Source organism: Balaenoptera physalus (assembly GCF_965194825.1).
Source record: "Balaenoptera physalus genome assembly, chromosome: 9".
Taxonomy (NCBI): Eukaryota; Metazoa; Chordata; class Mammalia; order Artiodactyla; family Balaenopteridae; genus Balaenoptera; species Balaenoptera physalus.
In genome coordinates this window covers 16215845-16241111 of record NC_138888.1, presented here as the reverse complement: position 1 = coordinate 16241111, position 25267 = coordinate 16215845, and the positions used below count along the sequence as shown (strand labels likewise).

The 25267-nt window shown below is 35.8% G+C and overlaps 3 protein-coding genes across 11 annotated transcripts in view; 1 reads left to right on the top strand and 2 right to left on the bottom strand.

Moving 5' to 3' along the window:
* Positions 1 to 24796, top strand: part of PCMT1 (protein-L-isoaspartate (D-aspartate) O-methyltransferase) — a 48603-nt gene extending 23807 nt beyond the window's left edge. The window contains exons 4-10 of one of the 5 annotated variants that reach the window (XM_082474880.1): positions 7409 to 7513; positions 9346 to 9466; positions 11505 to 11590; positions 15851 to 16020; positions 22322 to 22465; positions 23400 to 23480; positions 23992 to 24796. In XM_082474880.1, the coding sequence (XP_082331006.1) occupies positions 7409 to 7513; positions 9346 to 9466; positions 11505 to 11590; positions 15851 to 16020; positions 22322 to 22465; positions 23400 to 23427 (654 nt within the window). In that variant the 3' untranslated portion in view covers positions 23428 to 23480; positions 23992 to 24796. Of the gene's footprint in view, positions 1 to 7408; positions 7514 to 9345; positions 9467 to 11504; positions 11591 to 15850; positions 16068 to 22321; positions 22548 to 23399; positions 23481 to 23991 lie in introns of those variants that run through there. The other 4 variants (XM_082474881.1, XM_082474883.1, XM_082474882.1 and 1 more) reach the window with 4 other exon arrangements.
* LOC309666842 (intraflagellar transport protein 46 homolog) lies at positions 1999 to 3561 on the bottom strand. The gene has a single exon (XM_082474933.1). It carries the CDS (start codon positions 3309 to 3311, stop codon positions 2406 to 2408), a length of 906 nt encoding a protein of 301 aa, XP_082331059.1. The 5' UTR covers positions 3312 to 3561; the 3' UTR covers positions 1999 to 2405.
* Positions 11603 to 25267, bottom strand: part of LRP11 (LDL receptor related protein 11) — a 64332-nt gene continuing 50667 nt past the window's right edge. For 3 of the 5 annotated variants that reach the window (XM_082474767.1, XM_082474766.1, XM_082474770.1), the window contains one exon: positions 18274 to 19950. Coding sequence is in view for 3 of the 5 variants with exons in the window: in XM_082474766.1 (XP_082330892.1) it covers positions 19892 to 19950 (59 nt within the window). In the remaining 2 variants the exon portion in view is untranslated. Of the gene's footprint in view, positions 13989 to 18273; positions 19951 to 25267 lie in introns of those variants that run through there. The other 2 variants (XM_082474769.1, XM_082474765.1) reach the window with 2 other exon arrangements.

Below are 25267 nucleotides of genomic sequence, written 5' to 3'. Positions count from 1 at the left end.
CTAATAATTGTGATTGAAGGCCTTGACATTTTAAATCTGAATGGGACTTTAATAATAACTTAGCATACCCCTCTTTAAAAAAACAAATCTTATGCAAATGTAGTACTGAAAAAACATTCCTGAATTTCTTTTGGAATTAAGTTGGGACAGTACTGCCTATAGATTAGGGATTGGCACCTTAAAGAAGTCCCTTCTAGTCCTTTCATTTTTTGGACTCAGGAAAGCCCAGGTGTTACAGGAGTTATTTTGCTTCTTTGATTACTTCATACAAATATGATACTTGTTATTTTATTAATGGAAATTATTAAACTTTCAGGGGATACTGATCATTTTAAAAAATCCAATGAAAGCTTCTTCCTGAAAAAAGTTCACGAACTCTCTCTTATTAGAGACTCCATTCTTCGGGCTAAGCCTCTTGTCTAAGAATAATAGCTTTGACTAAATAAAATGTCCCCAGTAGTTTCCTCAGTAAAAGTTAATCCAATGTGTCTCATAGAAACCTCATTAACTAACACTTTCTTGTTCCACTGGTTGATGTTCATAATGATGATTCAGAGATAGTATTCCACTGTATCATTTTGAAGCATCAAAGAAAGATAAGGTTAGTCAGATATTTTTAAAATTTTTGAAACAATCTCAAACTTATGGGAAAGTTGCAAGGACACTGTCACGAACCTTTCTTTACTCCTTTTGAGAGTTAGTTGCTGAAATGATGCCCCATCACTCTTGAATACTTGAGGGTGTAGTGTATTTCCTACAATGGACATCCTGCTATACAACCACAACATAACCATCAAAACCAGGACATGAACACTGACACATTACTACCATCTAATCTTCAGACTCCTTTTCAGTTTTTCCAGTTGTCCCTATGATGTCCTTGATAGCAGAAGGATCCAGTGCTGAACCACTGCTCTTTTAGTCTCCTTCGATCTGAACCAGATCCTCAGCCTTTCTTTGACTTTCATGGCCTTGACTCTTTTGAAGAAGTCAGGCCAGTTATTTTGTTGATGTCCTTCAGTTTGGGTTGTCTAGCGTTTCCTCATGATTCCATTCAGGTTATGCCTCTTTGGTGGGAAGATCACAGAAGTGATGCTGGGTTTTCATTACATGGTATCACAATACAATTTTGATTTGTCCCATTACTGATGTTGTTCACTTGATTAAGGTGGTGTCTGCCAGCCTTCTCCGCTGTAGAGTTACTGTTTTTGGCTTTTGTAATTAATAATTATTTTGTGAGGGGCTACTTTGAGATTCTGTGTCTGTTCCCTATTTATTTATTTATATCAGTATGCATGGTTTCCTGTCTTTTCCCTTTCCGTATTTAACTTCTAACAGTGAAAAACATGGTTCCTTTTTCCTTGATATATTTATTTATTTGGTCAATCCGACTGTATATAGCCAATTTCCCGCTGCTGTCACTTTCTCCCCCGACCCTTCTCATACCACCCCATCCTCCATCATTTATGTCTGACACCTGGCACTGGTCCACTGTGTTGTGCAGAAATCCTCCTCGTCTAGCTTGGATTCTGACTCCTGTTTGGATCTGCTTCCCTGTGTGAACACAGATGCCCTCCTCATCCTGCTTGGGCTCTGACACTTCTAACTGGACACTGCAGCTACTCTCTCTGCCACCTGGGTATGGGCAACTACCTTACTCAGCCCAACTTAATGGCTTTAGGATCGACTTGTTCAGAAAGGGAATGGAAGGGACAGGATACCAGGAGAAAAGGGAAAGGAAGGTAGTAACCAGAATTTTTTGATTAACCAAGTCATTTTGTTCTCTAACCAAGCAAAAGAGGGAAGCCACTGATTATTTGACAGTTATATGCAAGATTTCCTAAGAGAGAGTTTTTCCAAAAATACACTAAATGGAAGTAAAAGATCAATTAACTGTTAATTTTACCTTCACAAATGACTTTGAAGTATCTTAAAGAATAGCAGCATCAGGTCATTGAGCTGTAATGGTTGAATTTTCATTAATGTGAATATTATACCTTTTTTTTTTTTTTTGAAAGATAAGAGCATTTTATTTGTAAAATCTTTGCCAACTAACTTTAAGAATGAAAGAAAATAATTCTATTGTTATCTCAAAAGAACATCTGTTAAGCCTTCCTCCCAACCTGAGCATCCTGGGATCCCAGGAATTCCAGTGCTTCTAACTCACATCCCCACAGTGGTGTAGATGCATAATTAATTTCCATGGGAAGGAACTCTGACACAGGCATTAGCCATTTAACGACCATGGGCAGTGCTTTCTGGCAGAGAGGGCAGTAAGATGTGCGCTGTCTCCGAATCAAGCTGTGAGGCAGGCAAGGCCGCCAGGTGGCTGACAATGATCCCTCCTTCTCAGATGGGGCAGAGAAGCCAGCTCAGCCTTGAAACAGAGTGACATGGGAGGTGTCTCAGCTGAAGGTTAATGTCTCTGCGTCTCCTGCTTGGGAGGTGGAGTTGGATGGAGGGGTGAATGCTTTCTTGCCTTCAGCTAGAGCTTTAAAATGCTGTGAGTTCTTGAATTCCGAGTAGAGGGAAAAGAGCAGATGGAGAGACTGAATCCGACTCTTGTAGATGGGGATGTCTAGGATGGCACAGATCATGTCTATGTACTCTGCCAGGCTGCAATCAATCTCTGCTGTGGGCAGGCTCACCTTTCCCAAAAGCTCTTCAGACTCTGGAGACCATTCCTGCATCAGCATGTCAATATCGGGCATAGGCCTGGTGTAGTGCACAGTCGCAGGGGGCTTGGAACGGTGTAATTCAGAGATGCTCTCAATCCATGTGTCAATGGCTTTGGGATTCTTTTCTGCATCTTCCAGGCTCTTTACTTTCATATGTTGTGTGACGTTGTGTTGTTTGGAATTCTCTGTTAACCAAAGTGAGAGCACTGTAGGGTCCGACTGCTTTGTAGAAGGCTCATCCAGTACCAGTAGGCCAAGGCTGTCCGTCTTTCCATCAGGACGTGGAACCTTTAAGAATGCATCAATATCCCCGACAGCTGGGATAAAATCAGGAATGAAAGGTTTCAGTTTGTGGTCCAGGTCAATCAACTGAGGTGTATACCTACTGATGTACTGGAAGAGTTCCTTAATCTCAGGAGAAGCTGGCAAATGCTCATAATCTGCAGGATCATAGGCCCCTTCCAGAGGGGCCCCGTGCCCTTCATCATCGTCGTCGTCGTCGTCGTCAGAATCAGTTTCAGATGAGTCATCGTCGTCGTTTTCACTGAAGCCCCGCTGAGGCGTGAGCTGCGAGGTCTTCTTTTTCTCCTTGTTATTCTCCTCTTCGTACTCATCACTGCTGTTGTCAGCCATAGTCTTGTTAGGAAGATGGTGGAACGACGAAGTCCTCTGTGTCCTGTGGTTGGAGCATAAATACTCGCAACCTCTTCAGAGTCGTCAATCTCTAGACGCTCATCATATGTCTGGTTTTCAATGATCTTGGTCTGTAGCCCCTCTGAATCCGTCTCCTCTATGTGGAAAGAACCCCAGCCTAGGGCTGGGGTCTCACTTCAATCTCAGGCCAGGCCACTTCAACTTGGAAGAAGGCCAAGTGCTTCTACTCGGAGCAACCGGCCTGTTGTCAGTCGCTAAGCAAAAAAAAAAAAAAAAAAAAAGCTATACCTTTTATTCATAAATCCTTTAGCATTTATAACGTGCTTTCATACTTCATCACTTTTGTTCACAATGGTACTGCTATGGAGAAGGCAGAATAGGAACAACTTTTTTCTCTCCATTTTAATGTTGTGGAAACTGAGGAACAATGAGCTAAAAATAATTTCCAAAGTCAAGGGGTAATAAATGCAGAACCAATAGAATCCAGTACTTTGAACACTTAATCCAGGATTCTTTTTCATAGTACTAGTGGTTTCCACTCATTAGGCAAGAAGCTCTTTGCAAAAGAATCTATATGAAAAATTGAAAATTTTAGTTATTTCTCTGTTACCCTTTTCCCAAACACACCAACCACTGGTCTACATTTGTGTGTTACTCCTAAAGGGGTTCTGTGGAACCTTAATGACTTTCTGGAACATGGTCTGAAAATCCTCGGATTATATGAGGCTACATCTATTAATGGCCTTCTCCCCTTTTTACGTTAATTGTGGGAAAAGATAACCTTAACGTCTTTTCTTTTTAACTTTTTAATATGGAAAATTTTCAACACCACACATGCAAGTAGAATAATATAATGAACGCTCAAGTAGCCATCACCCAACTTCAGTAATTACCAACAATTTGCTAATCTTGTCTTATATAATTGTTTCTCTTTTGCTGAAATATTTTAAAGCAATCCCAAACCTAATATTATTTTACCCCTAAATAGTATAAATCTGAAAGACTTAAAAGCACAACTACAATACCATATCATGACTAGCAATGTTCCTTAGTATTATCTTATATTTAGTCCGTGTTCAAACTTTGCCAGGTGTTTCAGAAAATTCTTTTACAGCTGATTTGTTTAAATCAGGATCCAAACAAGAGCCTTACATTGCACCTTTTTAGTCTTTTTTAGTCTTTTTAGTCTTTTTTAATTTTAACAGTCCCCCTTTTTAAAATGCCATTTATTAATTGACAAAATTTGTTCATTTATCCTATAGAATTTCCCATATTCTGAACTTGGTTAAATGTTTCCTAGCGGTGTTTAACTTGTTCCTTTTTTTTTCTTTTCAAGAAAACTCCTTAATGATTCTTCTGTTCATCACATCAGGAGGTACATAAATGTCTGATTCTCCACTTTTAGTGATTGGAATAAATAGTATTTTCAAAAAATTTTTATTAAATTATAATATACACACAATAAAGTGCACGCATCTTAAGTGTACAGCTTGATGAATGTTTACGTGTGTATGTGTATGTAACCACTACCCAGATCAAGATGCAGAACATTTCCTGCACCCCAAAAGGCTCCCTCAGTCAGAAAGGCCTCTTTTCTTAGTCAACCTCTATCCTCAAGGTAACCAGTATTCTAGCTTTTATCACCTAAGTTAGTTTTCCAGAATAGGGAGTTTCCATTCTATCCTCCATTTTGAATGTTAGCTGTTTCTGATGATTAAAAAAAAATTTTTTTTTAATTTTGGCATAATTTCAGACTTACAGAAATGTTCTAAGAATAGTACAAATGATTCCCGTATACTTTTTACCCATATTCCCCAAATGTTATCATTTTACTTCATTTGCTTTATCATTTATTCTTTCTCTCTCCTCCCTCTCTCCCTTCCCCCATATATATATATATATATATACACATATATATATATATACATATATATATATATACATATATATATATTTCCTTTTTCATGAACTCTTTAGGAGTAATTTGCATGCAGAATGCTCTTTACCTTTAAAACTAGGACTTTCACTTAAATAACCACAGTGCAGTTGTCCAAATCAGGAAATTAACATTGATTAAACACTTAGCCAATTTACAGACCTTAGATTTCATCAGTTGTTCTAATAATGTCTTTTATAGGAAAAGAAAGTTGCAGATGAGGAGTTTCATTCAACTGCCTTGTCTTTTTAATCTGGAACAATCCCTCAGTCTTTTCTTTTATGGTCTTGAAAATGTTTATGAATGTTATAGGCCAGTTATTTTATAGAATGCCTCTCAATTTAGGTTTGTCTAATGTTTCTCTTGATTAGATATGAGTTATGCATTTTTGCCTGGAATATCCCAGAAGTGATGTATTTTAGCAGATGTCATGTGATGTCAGAGTGTCCCATTATTGGTGATATTAACTTTAATCATCTGACTGAGGTCGTGTCAATCAGGTTTCTCCACCAAGAAACTTCTGAACTCCATTGTAAAGTTACTACTTTTCCCTTTTGTAATTAATAAGTGTCTGGGGCAAACACTTTGAGAGTATGTAAGTATCTTGTTACTCTTCAAATGATAATACACTAGTTTTAGCATCCATTTGTGATTTTTTGCCTCAATCAGTTATTACTGAAATGGTTGCCAAATGGCAGTTTTCTAAGTTCATCATTTCATCTATATTTAATAACAGTTGAGGGCTTCCCTGGGGGCGCAGTGGTTGAGAGTCTGCCTGCCAATGCAGGGGACACGGGTTCGAGCCCTGGTCTGGGAAGATCCCACATGCCGCGGAGCAACTGGGCCCGTGAGCCACAATTACTGAGCCTGCACGTCTGGAGCCTGTGCTCCGCAACAAGAGAGGCCGCGATAGTGAGAAGCCCGCGCACCGCGATGAGGAGTGGCCCCCGCTTGCCGCAACTGGAGAAAGCCCTCGCACAGAAACGAAGACCCAACACAGCCAAAAATAAATGAATTAATTAATTAATTAAAAAAACAAAACAAAACAAAAAAAACCCCTAACTTAAAAAAAACAAAACAAAAACAGTTGAGAACAGTTTCTCCTTATTCTCCATTTATGTATGTATGGAAGGATGTATTTACTTACTGTCACTATGGATTCATGGATATGTATTTTTATCAACCAAGATCTGATAGTGAATGTGCTTATTGCTACTGGATCTGATGATTTTTAATAATGAATATACCAGGCATTTAAGGACAGCTTTTGAGATAACATTTATTAATTCTAACCTCATATTTTGGAAAAGCACTAAAATGTAAGTTTATAAAGAGGATGGAGTAGAGAAGGCTTTATTTCTTGGTTTGGTCCAATGTATAACCAACATGATTTTATTTGATTTGTCGTTTATATATACTGTAAATATAAAAATATATATCGTTTGGCCCCCTTAATTCCACTTGGAGGAATTTGTCCTATAGATATACTTCATAAGATTATTAAAAAGGTTATTACATTATCTTACAGGTACACCTTTTAAGATTATTTTATCTCTTTTGTTATAGAAGATTGAAGCTAACTTAAATATCTCTCATCAGGTATATTTATTACTACAGTACATTCATACAAAAATATACTCTTCAGCCTTAAAAAAGAGTGAACACACTTTAAATAGTGATAAGGAAGCTCCTTCAAGGTATAATAAATTTATAAATGCATATGTATTTGCTTATATATGCATGAAGTGAATATGTTTGGAAGAAATCACTAGAAACTGGTAACATTGGTTGCCTTTAGGGAGTGAGACTGGAGATAGGGGTGAGATGCAGACTTTTCACTGTAAATCTTTTTGTAGCTTTTGACTTTGAATTAATTAAATTTAAAAAATTCGCACACTGGAGATCTAAAATTACTGAACACTTTATCTAAAACACAAGAATTTTAATCAAACAAGAATTTTCTTATATGTAATTCCTGTGTAGATATAAGTATATAATATGTTATGTTTTCATTGTTTTGGTAGATGACAATAGTAGAAAAATTGGTGACAAGTTAGCAACTTTTTTTGTATGCCATGGTATATATACTTTATAGAGTCTTGAAAAAAAAATGAATACTTGCTTTGTTTTCTTTTGGCAGCATGCATATGCACTAGAACTTCTATTTGATCAATTGCATGAAGGAGCTAAAGCTCTTGATGTAGGATCTGGAAGTGGAATCCTTACTGCATGTTTTGCACGTATGGTAAGAGCTTTATTTACCATTCTGGCCCCAACAGAAGCATATTATATGATTTGGCTGTGTATTGTTTTCACTAGCAGTTTTCGAAGGTTTTCTATGTTCCTTTTTAAATTCTATTAAGATAGCAGTTAGAATATGTATCACTTAGGATTTCTTTTTGTTGTTGTTGAAGTGACAGAACACTCAAAGTGGCAGAACTTGAAGGGAATTTATTTGGTTTATATCATGGAAAAGTCTAGAGGTATATCTGACTTCTTGTATGGCTGGATTCAGAAGAAGATCAAATGTTGTTATGGACAATGGGTTTCTCTCTGGTTCTTGGTTTGACTTTGCTTTCCTCCACATGTTGGCTTCATTTTCAGATATGCTCTTCTCTGTGATCACAAAGTGGCAACCAGTAGCTCCCAAACTTCAGTCTTCCAAGTACTCTTCTGGCAGAACAAAATACAGCCTGATTTCCAAACACTCCTACAGGTTTATTTGGGATTGAAGGAGAGCTTTTTTTACATTAAGAAAAATGCTCTTATAAAAATGCGTTGTTTGTTATACTTCAGATTTTATCATCAGAGGCTTATCTGGTAAATGACTACCCAGAGTGTAAGTCTGGAGGCCCACTCAAGCACCTTGAAGTCAAGGTTTATCTGTGTTCAGATAATCAAATCAGGTTGATTATGAAAAATCTTGTACCTGTAGGCCAGCTTGGAAGGGTATGGTTTAGTTAAGTTAGGATTTATGGATCCTTTAGGACTAGAATCCATTTAATTTGCTATGAATATATAATTGGCAGACTACTGGAATGTAAGCTCCAGAGAGGTGGGAATTTTGTCTGATTTTTTTTCATTGATGTATCCTAAGCATCCAGAACAGTGCCAGGCACACAATAAGGATTCAGATATTTCTTTTCAGTTGCTTGACTTGTTTTGTACAAGTTAAACACTCACTGCTGGGATGTAACCATATACTAGATATGGTATTTAATTAATGACTTGTTCTCTATACTTGACATGTTTATGGTTTCAGAGGCATAATCATTTTTTAAAATATCATTAGATTTCTGAGTTATCTTTTTGAAAATGATACTAATCAGTGTTTTTCACACATTTACCATGTGTTAGTCTGTGTTCTCAGTGCTTTTCCTGTATTCTCTTATTTACTCCTCACATGATTTATGAGGTATGTACCCCCTTCCTCCTCATTTTACAGTTGAGGAACCTGATGGATGGAATAACTTGTCAAGGTTATACAGTTGTAAGTAAGTGGTGAAACCTAGATGTGAACACAGGTGGTCTGACTTCAGAGTCTTTATTGTGTTAAATTTGTTTTACCATTAATATTTATACTTGGGGCCTTATGTATTTTTATATTTCCCACATGTGGCAGTAGAATCAGGTATAGAAATCCCTATAAAAAAATTTTTTTATGTAACATTTTAATATTTAAAATCACACTTTTAAATGGAATTTAAATAAAAAATGGTTGCACTAATAAGTACCATTTAATATTGGTAGCTAAGTCCCACTTCAAGATCCTGGATTTAAAAATTAGAAATTGAAGAAAGCTATCATTTTTCTTAGTATTACAAGTTTTTATAATTTATTCTAGCTTCTTAATTACTGAAATATCATTATTCATTTGAGGGTTATAGTTGAGAAAGTTGTATTCGCCAAATAATTTATAATAAACTGAGTGTTTAACAATCTAGTTGGAGGCTTAAGCTGTTTATTTGTCCTGATTTCTCATTGCAGAATATGACTTTGGATAAAGAAATACTTTAATGACGCTTTAGAAAAATAAACTTAGACCAGTGAACTATTGAATTATTCTTTCACTTCCAGGTTGGACCTAGTGGAAAAGTCATAGGAATTGACCACATTAAAGAGCTCGTAGACGACTCAGTAAATAATGTCAGAAAGGATGATCCAATGCTTTTGTCTTCAGGGAGAGTGCAACTGGTTGGTAAGTATCAGAAAACTTTTAAAATTTCCTCTCTGGAGAATTTTTATTTTCAGAAAAATCCCATGCAAGCTAAATAATACTCAGAGCTAATTATTGCACTTTTTTTTACATTCACTTTTAAGTACTAAGCAAGAAAAAGCAATTACTCTAAAATGTTACACTGGTTCTACCTTGACCATGGGTGACATGACTTAACTATTTCAGAAAATGCCATGTTGAGTTCTTTCTTCATTGCTTTTTAAGAAGTAGTATCAAAGTAACAAGTGTCGAATATAAAAAATTTAAACAGTGCAGAGATGTGTAAGATAAAAAAGCCCCTCTTCTTCCTCCTGAAGTTTTTTAGACATATAAATGTACATATGAATAAACTGCACACACACATGGTTTTTAAATTGACTCATACTCTACATATTGTCCTTTAGGTTGCTTTTTTCCATTCAGCAGTATGCATGGACACATTTCCATGTGAGCACATTTTATTTTGTGAAAAATAACAGACATCAAAATATGCATAAAACATAAATGTGAAGCTTAACAAACACCTGTTTAATCACCACACTGATCAAGAAATGGAACATTGGGCTTCCCTGGTGGCGCAGTGGTTAAGAACCCGCCTGCCAATGCAGGGGACACGGGTTCGAGCCCTGGTCTGGGAAGATACCACATGCCGCGGAGCAACTGGGCCCATGAGCCACAACTACTGAGCCTGCGCATCTGGAGTCTGTGCTCCACAACAAGAGAGGCTACGACAGTGAGAGGCCCGCACACTGCGATGAAGAGTGGCCCCCGCTCGCTGCAACTAGAGAAAGCCCTCGCACAGAAACAAAGACCCAACACAGCCATAAATAAATAAATAAATTTTAAAAAAAGAAATGGAACATTATTAGTACCTGGAAAGTTCTCTGCTTGCTTTTTCCTCATCATGACTACCTCCCTTTTCCCTAGTGGTAACTAGTATTATTACTTTTATGCATTTACTACCTAATTGCATTTCCATAAGTGATGTTTAATTTAATCTTGAACTTCAGCTAAATGGAACCATACAGTATATATTCTATGATGAATGACTTCTTTTATTCATTATTATGTCTGTAAGATTCATCCTTCTTTTTGCATATAGTGCATTTTTATTGCTGTATAGCATTCTGTTGTAGGAACATTACCAGAATTTGTTCATTAATGCTACTGTAGATGGATATTTTGGGTTGTTTCTGATTTGGAGATATATTCACAATGTACGTAAGTCCAGATGCTTACATACACTCATCATACAAGCACTCATTTCTGTAGGTGTGTTGTTACAGTTCATAGAGTGACCAAAGATACTGCAAAAACTGTTTTTTGAAGTGACTGAACCAACTTACATTCCCAACAGTAATGTATCAGGGTTCCTATTGCTTCACATCTCTACCAGTACTTGGTATTATTAGATTTTTCTTTTTGCCCACTTAATGTATGGCAGTATCTCTGTGATTTTAATTTTGTATTTTCCTATTAATCAGTGAGGTTGAACACTATTTCATATGTTTGGCCATTTGGATTTCCTCTTTTGTGAAATGCCTATTCAGATATTGAGTTACGTATATTTTTCTTTGATTTGTAGGACTTCTATAGACTAGCCCTGTGTCTATATTATCAATCTCTTCTCCCACTCTGTGAACTGCCTTTTCACTCTCATACTGTACTTTTTTGATAAATAGAAATTCTTAATTTTAATGTAGTCAGACTTACCACTTTTTTTCTGGTGCTTTTTGTATCCTGTTTAAGGTACTCTGAAATCATGAAGATATGTCCTTATATTAGTTCTCAGAAGCACTATCATTTTAACTTTTCACATTTAGACCTTTGATCTTTGTGACGTTCATTTTTGTGTATGTGTGAGGTAGGGGTCCAAGTATCTATTTTTTCTTTGAATATCCAGTTGTCCCAGCATCATTTATCTAAAAATCTATCCTTTCCCTGCTTTAAATCTCCTATAATTCTTCACACTGGGTAGTTCTGTCTGAACAGATTTTTAAAGCATTTTTTTTTCTTTCAGTGGGGGATGGAAGAATGGGATATGCCGAAGAAGCCCCTTATGATGGTATTCATGTAGGAGCTGCAGCCCCAGTTGTGCCTCAGGCAGTGAGTTGGGTTTTTTCTGTGTTTGTATGCTTTATTCAACTAAAGCTCTTAAAAATTTATAGGAAATGACTTCTATTGACGTTCGAAATATCATCTATGTTACGTTGTGCTTTTTTTTTCTTTTTGGTTGACAGTTATGCTCAACTTTTTAAAAATTGAAACGCTGTGCATTTTAGTTGCAGTTAGTAGGCAGTTTTTTTTCATATGCAGACAGTTGTATAAATGACATGAAAATTGCTAAGCCCCAGCTCATGGCTGTCTTATTTAAAGCACTGTTTGATTCGGCTAAGAACTAGTACACCAATAGAATTGGGACAGTCCCTCTGTAGTTCATGATCTGATAATCACTTGGTGTATTGTTAAATACCAGAATGTGCAAGACTATGTTAGGTGCATGGGTAAGACCAGCAAGTATTTGTCATACATTTATCCTCACAAACCTTATGTTCTAGAAAAGCTGTGTCATACATGTATCAGCGTATGATAGACATTGAAGGGAAAAGAAAACATGTACTGTAGGAGTTCAAGGGGGGGAGAGTATGTTGCATAGAATAGTCAAGGAGACTTCTTATAGGAATGGAATTTGGACTGAATCTTAAAGACTAGTAGGGTTTGCATAGTTGCAGTGAGAGGGAAGGATATTCCAGAAGTATATATTACGTAGTCAAGGAAATATTTAAGTACAAAATTGAGTTTTCGTTTTAGTAAGACTCTGATAAACTTATGTCAGCCCAAATATTCCTTGGCTTAGGTTTCTATTACATGTGATTTTTTCATAGTTCTTGACTAGATGGCAAGGAGCTAAAAGTGACACTGTCTCTTCTGCCCAGTCTCATCTACTCCCCAACCTGCAAGTGGTTTTTTTTGTGTGTTTACACAGTTATGAGAAGCTGAAAGTTAGGGGATTTGTTCTGGTCACTGACTTGTTATTCATTGGCTGAATGACCTTAGGAAAATCAACTGTTTTCTCTGACCCTGTTATCTGTTTGAAAAAAAGACCAAACCAGTGGTTTTAACATATTTTAATTGAAGTATTAACATGATGTAGAAAGGTGTACAAGTCATAAGTGAATAACGTAATGAATTTTCATATATGAACACATGATCAGTAGATTTTTTAACTTTTTAAACTTTTTTTTTTTTTTTTTTTTAAATATTGGCAGCCTAGTAGGAACAACTGAAATCTGAAACAGAACTGTGTTTAAATGAAAGGTCTTGGGTACAGGGCTCATCTTCCCCACTAAGACCGTAAGATGATCTCGAAGGGTATTTCTGGCTTTAGCTCAGAATGAATTTGAACATTTGTAGTAGCACTTGGAAGTATTGTTGGGTGGGGAGGCTCTTTACATCTGATCAAATTTGAAGATAGGCATGCTGAAGGGGCTTTCCAGTTTTAAGAGAATAAAGATGTTTATGCCTCCTTTGGATATCACCCCAAAACAACTAGAAAAACAAGAAACGGAAACACGAACTCCATATTCAGTTATCTAGGAGATTATACCTTCAATCCTGAACTCTACAGTGTGTGAAGACAGAAAGCAGTTAGAGTAATAACTGACCTGGAAGGGTGAAGGAAGTTGAACCAAAGAGACTGCAGAGAGGGGTATCAATGCAGAAGCAGTTTGCTCTGCAGAACTCAGAAAAAGCTTAGAAATTGGAGGCATCAGGACCTTGGAAACCAGAGATGACGCTTTGGCCTGAAAAGAGGGGCTGCTACTTGAAATTCTTTATGAGGAACAGTTAGCCCTAAGCCCTAAGAAAATTTCTGAGAACTGAAAGACATGATTCTATAGTTTGAAAAGATCTATTGAGTGCCTAGTACCATGAATTAAAAAAAAAAAAAAAAAGAAAGCCACAATATCACCATGAAATTTCAGAATGTTACAGATAAAGAGAATATTCCAAAAGTTTCCAGAAAAACAAAATAGATAATCCGTTTAAGGGTCAGTAATCAGAAAGGCATCAGACTATAGAAAAGCAACATTAGAATGAACAAGTCAGAGGCAAACCATCACAATTCTGAATTGAAAATGATTTCCAATCTTGAATTCTATACCCACACATATCACTAAATACATAGAATAAAGATAATTTTAGATTTGCCCATCTCAATCTCTGTCTTTAAAAATATTCCACATACTGTTTCACAGAATACTTCTGGAGGAATTGCTTTAATTATATCATCAAAAAATGAGGGTGTAGAGAGACATAGGAAAAACCGAAAAGAAGCAGCCATGGTATCTAGGAAAGTAGGACATCTTGTTCAAGAGAGAGGTGGTAAGAGTTCCCAGGATTCCAGGATTATTGCAAAGGAAGTCCCAGTATGAACGCTATGCAGCAGGCCTGGAGAATAACCCGTCCAGATTTAGAGCAGAGGAGGAAGGTACTAGAAGGGAGCCTACCAAAAAAGAAAAAAGAGCAGTTAAAAAAAAAAAAAAAAAAAAAAAGGAAGGCAGGCACTAATTAGATAGATTTGACTGTGTGAAAATTTCATTAAGAAGCTGGGAGGGTACCAAGATTTAGAAACAGTTGCAAAGAAAATTAAGTGAATGAAAAAAGAAAAACCTTCAGTTTTTAACTGCAGGGAAAACAGCTATTATATAAGAAAGGAAACAATCATTGGGTACCTCTTGGCTCAGCTGCAAATTACATTTACACAGTCATAACTGAAAATGGTTTTAATAAAAAATTATGATATTGGTTGGATTGGGGGAAAGGAGCAGAATACAGTTGGCCCTCTGTATCTGAGGGTTCCACATTCAAGGATTCAACCAATCATGGATCGAAATACTCAGAAAAAAAAATTTCAGAAAGTTCCAAAAAGCAAAACTTGAATTTGTCACACCTGGTATTTACATGGTATTAGCATTGTATTAGGTATAATAAGTAATCTAGAGATGATTTAAAGTATATGGGATATATAGGTTATATGCAAATATTATACCATTTTATATAAGGAACTTGAGTGTCTGTGGATTTTGGTATCAGAAGTAAGGTCCTGGAACCAATCCCCCTTGGATACTGAGGAACAGCTGTTTATGTATGGGAGCTTAGTCCTCATCTAGCATATGATTTGAAATAAAAAAGGAAATATTATACAGCATGGTGACCAAAGTTACTAATACTATACCATATAATTGAAAGTTGCTAAGAGAGTAAACCTTAAAAGTTCTCATCACAAGAAAAAAAATTGTAACTATGTGTGATAATGGATGTTAATTAAACTTATTGTGGTGATCATTTCACATTATATACATATATCAGATCTTTATGTTGTACACCTAAAATTAATACAATATTTATATGCCAATTATATTTCAGTTAAAAAAAATAAAAGACATGCTTTAGAAGTAAGCACTACAAAAGAAGACAGCTAAAAGGATTTAAAATGAGTGGATTTAGGGAGCAAGATTGGAGTAGGGGGAAGAAGTCTGCTATTTTTTCATTAAAAACCTTGACATTTAGAAAAATTAAAAGGGAAAAAATAAGGTAGACTTGCTGACAACAAAAATTTTAATTAAAGACACCCTTCCCTGGGATAATACTATCCAAAGTTAGGTTTCTTCCTTACTGTTTTTGAACAGTGGTCACCTGTCAGGCTACATTCAAATTGTGACATGCGGCTTAAAAATGTTCTGACTAGAGGGGCTTTCACTGAGTAGTCTTGGTTCTTCATTGACAGGGTGTCCTCGTTCTGATGCTGCAGAGACTCCAGCCCTACCTTCCTTCGTCATGTCATGGTGCCAGTAATCCTAAGTTCAGTCATAAAACCAAGGTTCCCTTATTTTTGGTTCAGTGATGCCTTAAATTCTTAGATAGGATAGGGATTCCTTGCTGATTTTCTACACTTCCCCTCCTCCCCTCCAAACTATAAAGATTCAAAATAGGCATACAGGAATTGAAATTTCCTGATTTGCCTTTGACCTTCCCAAGAGGATAGTCCTACATTATGTGGTTCAACTCAAAACATTTTGAGCACTGCAGTTGTACCAGGTACTGTGTTAGATGCTAAGGGCACAAAGATGAATAAGACACAGTCCCTGTCGTCAGAGCATTTGTACTGTAAGTAGGGAAGGTCAGTAGGTAAATGAGTGAGTGGGTAATTGAGTAACAGGTTTAACAATGGAAGTCTGTATGTACTAAATAAAGTACATTTCTGCTTTCTGCCCATGGACACTGAAAGTTGTGTATAGTGATATAAAATGACTATTAACATCAAATCTATAGCTTGGTGTGTATGTGCTTTTCTTTTTCTTTTAGCTAATAGACCAGTTAAAGCCTGGTGGAAGATTGATATTGCCAGTTGGTCCTGCAGGTGGAAACCAGATGTTGGAGCAGTATGACAAGCTACAAGATGGCAGTGTCAAAATGAAACCTCTGATGGGAGTGATATACGTGCCTTTAACAGATAAAGAAAAGCAGTGGTCCAGGTGGAAGTGATTTTATCTTCTGCTCTTTCTTCTTCCACACATGCAAGGTGAAAGGGTGTGGATTTTAAGAGATTAGACTACAAGAGCCGCTTTTTTGGTTGTCACCTTTCTGCTGCTCCATTTTAACATCAGAAATTCACTACATTAAAAACGTAGAAAAATTTTGCATGGTCTGTCCTTCTTTTGATTTAACTCATCTTTGGGAAAGGGGGGTGAGACTTGGTTGGCACAAAGGTGTTTTTCTTTTTAAAGAGGCTTTCAGCCACACTTTCTAAAATTATTTTAGTATCAGCCACCCTGTTTCTATATTTGCAACTCGTTTTTATAGCTGCTGTACGGTCATGGAAACAAAGGCTGTCATCTGAAGGGAAGGGGTCATCATTTCCTGCCCCACTTCATCTCTATTATAAAGAGAAAGAAGGGAAAAGATACTCTTGTCCCAGTTTTCAAAGGTGTCAGAATCCCAGAGAGGACATTCTCCCTCTCAGCTTGATTTCTCTCTTTCAATCAGGTTCATAGACGTCTGACAACCTGTGCCTGTTTTACATTCCACTCTTGTTTCAGAACCACTATAAGGAAGAAACTCACCATTTTATAGAACAGGCTGGCCAATTTTTAATCTACTCTAAGTTCCCGGAGAGGGGAGGGGATTCTGTACGTGAGTGCCCAGGTCTCACACACCTTCCCAAAGGGCCAGCAGCATGCAGCATAATCTTCAGTACAGCATGGCTCGTTTTAACGCCCACTTTTGTCTCTATGTCTCAACATAATCTGGGTATTTCGTTTGAAGCCAAGATTTCTCTTTTTCCTCTCTTCCTTCTTTCCCTTCCCACTCTCTCCAGTGGGAGGGAGTGAGATCAGTAAGTAAGAGTGACATTAGCCAAGACTACTTGAAATTAAATGCCAAAATAAGAAAGGCCTTACTGCTTCCTTGTTTTAGAATCTACTTTTATTTGACAGAGGTACTTATTTTAAGATGATTTCTTAATAAGTAAACTGGTGATTATAGGTTTAATAGACCTCTCAGTTTTGTTTTCTGGAAAGAGGAAAGGCACCTTTTGAATGAATGGTAATGGCAAAAGTGGTAATGACTCTAACTCAGTTTGTTCAAAACTGAGTTTTACTTTTGACTAATTTTGATTGCCCATTTGTGGGATACCTTACTAGGAATTGCATTTTAATTCTTCACCTAATGTAGTTATAGCTATTTTCTTTGAATTCTACCTGGAGCACTGCCACTTCTTTAAAAAAAAAAAAGTTTTAAAAAGCTATCAGTCTTGTCAATTAGAATCAGATATAGTTACGAAGTTCATTTTGCTTCTATTGTGGTTATATAACTACATAATTGTATGATTGCTGCTGTATAAAAGGGGCAAACATATCACTGAAATTACTGAAATTTGGTATCAAGTAAGAGTTCAGATTTTCATTAATAAGTTTAAAATTTCTCCTTTTATACACATTATTAGTACCATAATTTAATGATGAAGGAATTACAAAAAGGATTTTTGTTTTTATAACCAGAGGCGGATTTAGCTTGAAGCTAATGAAACTCAAGCTTCAGGGCCCTCACTTGCTTTGGGTCCTTCATGGCCTTATACCAAATTTTATATGCGTAGTCTTATTTTTAGTCTACCTTTTTTTTTCCTTCATAAAGAGGTTCCCCCCTTACCCAATTATATAAGCTTCAGGCTTCCACACACCTGTATTTTACCCTTGATAAGACTAAACTATTTGTATTAAATTTAGAATAATTTTTAAATCTATGGACAATTGTTCAATCATTTACCAAATATTTAAATATATATATACACTTGGTTTTCTTTTTGGCCTTCAACTTTTTAAAACATTGAGCAATTTTACATGTATGCATCATTGGAAAGTTTTCTCTAGTTGTACTAGGAGGACTTTCTAATTTTTTCTATTGCAAATTTTCTGTTTGTTCAAACACGTTTTCCTATATCCAAAGATGTAGTTCTAATTACAGAGATAATCAGTTACTTAGTTGTAAATCATGAAGTTTAAAGAATATGAAGGTAAAACAAAATCTGGAAACGAAATTGGAAAAAAACAACTGCCACATTAAAAAATAAATTTGTACTGAAAGAAATTACTAGAAAATAGGATGTTTGCAAGGGTAAAACATCAACGGTTAACTTAAAATCTTAAGAGACTATTAATCTGCTATTTCTGTTTGTGTTCATAAACTATCAGTCAAGGTCACAGGCAGGAAACAGAAAGTGTGCTCAGCTAGGATTTTGAAGTGATTTTAATGAAGGGACTATTCAAAGAAATATGGGAAAGGTTATGGGAACCAGTAAAGAATGTGACATTCCCAGGGACCAGGGGTTCCCAGGGTGATAGTAGGAAGCTATTACCACTCTAGACCTAAAGGTAAGGAAACAATTTTACTGGAACCCACTGAGAGCAGGGACAGCAGAAGCGGGGGTGGGGTGTGGTCACTGACAGGAGCTGTAGCAATAGAGGGAAGCAGCTACTCCCACATCTATGAATCACCTCAATTTTCTCTCCTCCCGCCCTCTTCTCTCTGCCAGGGCATCGTATGGGGCAGACTTAACTGGAAGTCAGAGAGGAAGAGGCCCTGTGCCAGATGTAGTCTGAAGTCAGCTCTCACCACCTCTTTCCTTCCCCTTTCCTCCCATGCAGCAAATACCTCTGCTGCTTTTTATTTTTTTTTAATTAACTAATTAATTTATTTATTTTTGGCCACGTTGGGTCTTCGTTGCTGCGTGCTGGCTTTCTCCAGTTGCGGTGAGCAGGGGCTACTCTTCATTGCGGTGCGTGAGCTTCTCATTGTGGTGGCTTCTCTTGTTGCAGTGCACTGGCTCTAGGCACGAGGGCTTCACTAGTTGGGGCACGTGGGCTCAGTAGTTGTGGCTCGTGGGCTCTAGAGCGCAGGCTCAGTAGTTGTGGCGCACGGGCTTAGTTGTTCTGCGGCATGTGGGATCTTCCCGGACCAGGGATCAAACCTGTGTCCCCTGCATTGGCAGGCGGATTCTTAACCACTGCACCACCAGGGAAGTCCCCCTCTGCTTCTTTTTAAATTTAGGTGTGGAATAGATTTGAGAGGACATCTAGTTTTTGTGTGCCCTATTTCTATCCCCGTCAGGCTAATCTATGCTTAAACTGTTCTAGACAGGAAAAAAAAAGAAAAAAGCCTTTATTTTAAATTGCCTTTGGAAAAGCAATATCTAATACTTTTCTTTGGCAATTTGTTCTGTTGTTAAATTTGTTAAATATTTTTCAGTGTGAGGACCTTCTTAATACATCATTAATTCAACAAGTGTGTGCGTGCCCACTATGTAGGCACTGCTTTAAGGCCAGGAATATACAGCTGTGAATTTGAAACTGACCATTCTCATGGAACTAACAGTCAAGTAGAGGATCCAAAAAAAATCCAAAGACAAGACAAGTAGGCAATTAGAGTGTGGTGTGTTGACTCTGCCTTGAGGGTGGTAGGGAGTGACTGTTTAAGCCAGGCAGTGAAGCAATCAGAATTCCATTTCAGAAAGATAATTCTGGCAGTGGGGTAGAGAGTAGATTGGAAAGGGACAAAACTAGGGTCAGAAATAGGAGGTACCCGTAGCAAGTCAGGGGTACAGTGATGGTGGCCTGAATTAAGGCAGTGGTGGTAAGGATAGAATGTGGTTAAAAAGCGTTGCTTACATTTTCTCAGCTCACATGAGAATTATGTAAAAAGCTCCCTAGTCAGTTTCTTGCCAGGCTAGATGATTTCTGTTCTTTCAGATTTTCTTCAGGATTAATTCAAGAACTCATCCTAGTGCTTTCTTACGAACATTCTCTTGTTTCTCACCAGCTTTCCATCCTTCTCTAACTGAGGCATCCAGAGCTAGTTGGAGTGCTCTGTGAGAGTGAGATCCAATCTTTTCTTGGAAGGTGTGATAGAAACTAGATGGAAAAAAAAAGAGAACTTAGTGGGCATGCTGAATTCTAGTGCCAAATAAAGCCCAAAACTTGAATGTAGACTTTTGTCCCTTTATACTTGGAAAAATGTTCCTTGTGATTTTGGTGGATTAATAAAAGGGGAGAGAATGTCAGAGAGATAGGCTATAGACTTAGAATCTGTGGTATTATGTTCAAGACTATGGATATGTAATAGTTGTATTAGTTGCTTTGTAAACTTAATGAGTTTTAAATTTGTATTTTATTTTATACAAGTATATTTATTTTATATATCTAGAAATCAACATTTTGTTAATCTTCTGGTAAGTTTTATTTTATTTTTGTTTTTAATAGCCACAAGAGTCAGAGGAATAAGTCCATCTCTGGTTTGTGAAACTGAGGAATGTTTCAGGGTTCTCATTCCATAAGTACTCTGTCTATCGATGTCTTCTTAAAGTGCCATGTACACATGAAAAAAATGTTATGAATTGACTGGCATTTCTAGGATTGACAGTTTAGGTCCTAGGATATCCAGCTGATCCTGTGTTCCATATTGTTCTATACTGTCCCTTTTTAATTTCTTTACATATGTTATAGCATTATGATATATTTTGCATCCTTAAAGGCAGGAATATATTCTGTTGCTTTTGGAATTCTTTTTATGTCTCTCATAATGCTTTGTACAAAGTTAATTGTACAAAGCTTTTATTACCTCAAGAAGCCCATTAATTAGAAAATATTCATGGATTTTGATTGTTACTTCCTGGTAGTACATATTTTCAGTTGTTCTTGATAAAGAATATATAATACTAAATGTTAGTAACTTAGAGTTATTAACCTAATAATTAAATTATGTATAATTACTTATTATACAATAAAGTAACAAATATATACAGTTATTAATCTAATGAAATATTAGCACATATATACAATTTTAAAGAGCCTTTTTAGAAATTTAGGATGTACTATTTTTTACTGTAAATGATCTATGCATGTAAGTCAGATAAAGAAAAATATGGTTATGTAGAATTTTAAATATTAGGAAAAATTAATAAGGTTAATGGATTTTGGAGTCTTAGGATGTGACAAGGTTATACTTGCCATGGCAGCAAATTTTTGGTTTTCCTTGGCACCCTAAATGTTACAAACTCAGGTCTGTAAACTTGATTTCTTTTCCTTTTTTTTGGAGGGAGGTGCTATAAATAGCCTTCTATTTGTTTTCAATACTGTTCCTGACTACCAAAGTAATATATATGCATTGTAAAAATAGGAAAAAAATACAAAGAATAAAAGTCACCCATAATCCCAGAATCTAGAGATAACCTCTTATTAACATTTTGTAGATTTTTTCTTCTTTTATCCATAGATCTGTATAAATCTCTTTTGTAATCCTGAGATCATATGGTAGCATTATTTTGTAATCTCTTTTTATTTAATAAAATGTCATCAACATTGTCCCACATCATTAAACATTTTTTAACAATATGATCTTTTCCAGTTATATTGAGATATAATTGACATATAGCATTGTATTAGTTTTAGGTGTACAACATAGTGATTTGATAGATGTATATATTGCAAAATGATCACCACAGTAAGTTTAGATCTTACATCCAAGTCTTGAATCCATTTTGAGTTAATTTTTTTGTGTGTGGTATAAGATAGGGGTCCAGTTTCATTCTTTTTCATGTGGCTGTCCAGTTTTCCCAACACCATTTATTGAAGAGACTGTTTCTCCATTGTATATTCTTGGCTCCTTAATTAATGGACCATATATGCATGGGTTTATTTCTTTGTTCCATTGGTCTCTGTGTCTGTTTTTATGCCAAATACCATACTGTTTTGATTACCATAGCTTTGTAATATAGTTGGAAATCAGGACGTGTGATGCCTCCAGTCTTGTTGTTCTTTCTAAAGATTGCTTTGGCTATTTGGAGTCTCTTGTGGTTCTATACAAGTTTTAGGATTGTTCTATTTCTGTGAAAAATGTCATTGGAATTTTGATAGGGATTATATTGAATCAGTAGATTGCTTTCGGCGGTATGGATATTTTAACAACATTAATTCTTACAATCCATGAGTACGGAATATATTTACACTTATTTGTATCATCTTCAGTGTCTTTCATTAACTTTCTATAGTTTTCAGTGTACAACTCTTTCACCTCTTTGGTTAAATTTATTTCTAGATATTTTATTCTTTTTAATATAATTGTAAATAAGATTGTTTTCTTAATTTTTCTTTTGATAGTTTATTATTAGTATATAGAAACAGCTAATTTTAGTTAGTTGTCATCTGCAAAGAGAGACAGTTTTACCTCTTTCTTTCAGATTTTGATGCCTTTTATTTCTTTTTCTTGCCTAATTGCTCTGGCTAGGATTTCCAGTACTATGTTGAATAAAAGTGGCGAGAGTGGGCATCCTTGTCTTGTTCCTGATTTTAGAGGAAAAGCTCTCAGCTTTTCACCGTTGAATATGATGTTAGCTGTGAGCTTGTCATATGTGGCCTTTATTATGTTGAGGTACGTTCCCTCTATACCCAGGTTGTTGAGAGTTTTTATCCTTTTCCCTTTTCAAAAAAAATTTTAAATGGAGAGGATATGTACTGTATTGCTGGGCAATAAGGATATTTATTGACAAAATCCTTAATGCCTTGCAACAGGTAAATAAAATGTAAAATTATTAAAAAACAACAATAGTATCTTTAATCCATATTTTAAAAAGCACAAGTGAATTTAATTTATGAATAGAGCACTTTGCAAGTGAACTCTTTGAAGATTAAGTACTTTAATGCTTGCATGAATTTAAGTAAAAGCTGTTTTATGAGAATTACAGTACTTAAATTATTTGGAAGACTATATTAAGAGGAACAAGAACTGATAACTTATCATTTAACAGATAATCCAGTGCTGTATGACAAACACAGCTTATGGGAGAAGTCATTTTAAAAATATTTTCTTGCACAATTCATAAATTCATATTTTATAAAAAATACTGTACTGGCCAATAATCCCTTAATTCACCGACCTGGGAAATTTTAGCTCTTTATTTACCTTCCCTTCAAATTTATTTTAACAGCTTTTTAAAAACTTAAAAAATTTTATTATAGACAAGTTGCAAGAATAGTACAAAGAGCTCCTGAATCTCTTCATCCTATTAACATTTTTCCACATTCCTTTTCACTCCCTCTTTCTCTATATATATACATACATGTAACATTTTTTCCTAAGTCATTTGAGATTTAGTTGCAAACATCATACTTCTTTACCCCTAAAGTACTTGAATCTTTAACAATGTTTTTTTTTTTTTAACTCAGATTACCCTCAAATAAGAAGCTTTTAGGCTTTTCTGGTAGCTTTATTTTTTCACTTTTAACAGCTTTATTGAGGTATAATTTATATACCATACAATTTATTTTAGACTGCATTTTTATTCCTTCCTTCCTCTCACTGGCAGTTGCTGGTACAGTGCTGCACCTGGCTGAGCGAATGGTTTCTTTTGGAGCTGATAAAGCTGCCTTATGAAATCAGCTGACAGGTATATTATACCTACAGATGATGCGTTTTCTCACAAAGAGTTTGGGTTGAGATTGACCCACTCGACAATTGCTAACAGATACCCTAAACAAAAGACTAAATTTTTGTCCAATTTTGTGAATGTAGCTGTAAAGAATTATCTGAACTCTAAATACTCGTTATTATTTTACAATAAATAGTATTAGCAAGATCCTGGATCTAAAAGTTATCATTTCTCTGAATATTTGGTCTTGAAGGAAGAAAGTTACTTTTGAATTAAAAAATAAAGAATTCAGGTCCTTTAGTTTTCATTCTTCGTTCTGGAGTAGCACAAAGGATGTCTGAAATGGCTGATTTCCATTTTTGCTTTGACTTGGATCATTTGCTCAGTTTTGTTTTTGTTTTTGTTTTTAATAATGCTTGGGGATCAGTGTATTCTTACTGATTTATTAGTTGTATCTAAATTATTAGAAAGCCAAGTTTTGTAATATGTAACTCCTACTTACATATTTCTCTCCTTTTCTCCCCCCCAGGGACGAACTGTAAAAGCAACATCAGCTTGACCAGTATATAATATTACAGTGGATTGCTCATCTCAGTCCTCAAAGCTTTTGAAAATCAACAGCATCACAGCTTGTTTTGGACTTTCTTACACTATTTTCAGCATGAAAATGTGTGGTTTTGTGGGGTTTCTAATTCTTCAAAGAGGCACAGAAGCCAAATTGGTAGAAGAAAGATGCAAATATAAATTTGTGTATTATTACTTTAACATGCCCACGTTTTACTTTAAATGTTAAAAGAAAGGGTTCTGCAAAATGGAAAACACAGTTTGTGAATTGATTTTTGAGGAGTGGTTTTTCTTTTCTTAGACACTTAATTCTGTTCAGATGTTAATTTATCAGATTGCTTTTGTGCATCAGGTAACACCACCATTCATAAGTTAAGATTCTTGGTTTTTGGGTGTATGTTAGATGCTACTAAGAAAATAGAGATGAGCTTCCTTTTTAAAGCTTTTGATGTGGTGTCATAGAATAGCATGTTGTAGATACAATCGGCTGCTTTGTTACCTTAAAACTAAGCATTTGTAAATATTAAAACTTAAGAAGATGACAGGTGATGTCCCTTAAAACACTCAGCTGTTCAGATTGGACATAACTGACATAGTTCTTCCTTTCTCTCTTTAAAAATTCTAGGAGACTTGTAGCTCAGTATTGTTTTCCTGTTTCTGATTTGCTGCTCATAATGTACATGGATTTAACATGCTGTGTAAGCTGCGTCCTAGTCACTGAACAGTTGATGCAGTGCTGCTTTGCCAAATAAAGTTAAAAGTGAAAGGCATTGGCGGTGTTTGAACATAGAAGAATCGCGTGTCCACCAGGTGCACAATGCCAAGATCACAGAGAAAAGGTGGTTTCTCTGATGCTCCATTTTGTGAAATCTGAGCAGGTTAAGAGCATTAATCTAACTGTACATTTGTGCAATGTGACTGCGTTTCTCAAGGACAAGAGCTACACCTCATTTACTATTGTTCTTTGCTTAACACAGGGCCTCTTGTAGATGTACAATAAGTGCTGAATGAATGAAAGAATGAATGAATGCACTGACTTAATGTCAAGAAAGAACAGGGTTGAGGATAAATTTACCAAAACCCATCCATTACCTATAAATAGATTTATTAATATAACGACTGTAAAATGAGTTTCTAAGAAGGCAGTAACACTTTGGAATCTTGCTTAAATGTTGTGATTTTATACCTTTATATTAGGATCTTAGTTTTTCTAAGGGTTCTAGAACTTGAAGAGATATAAG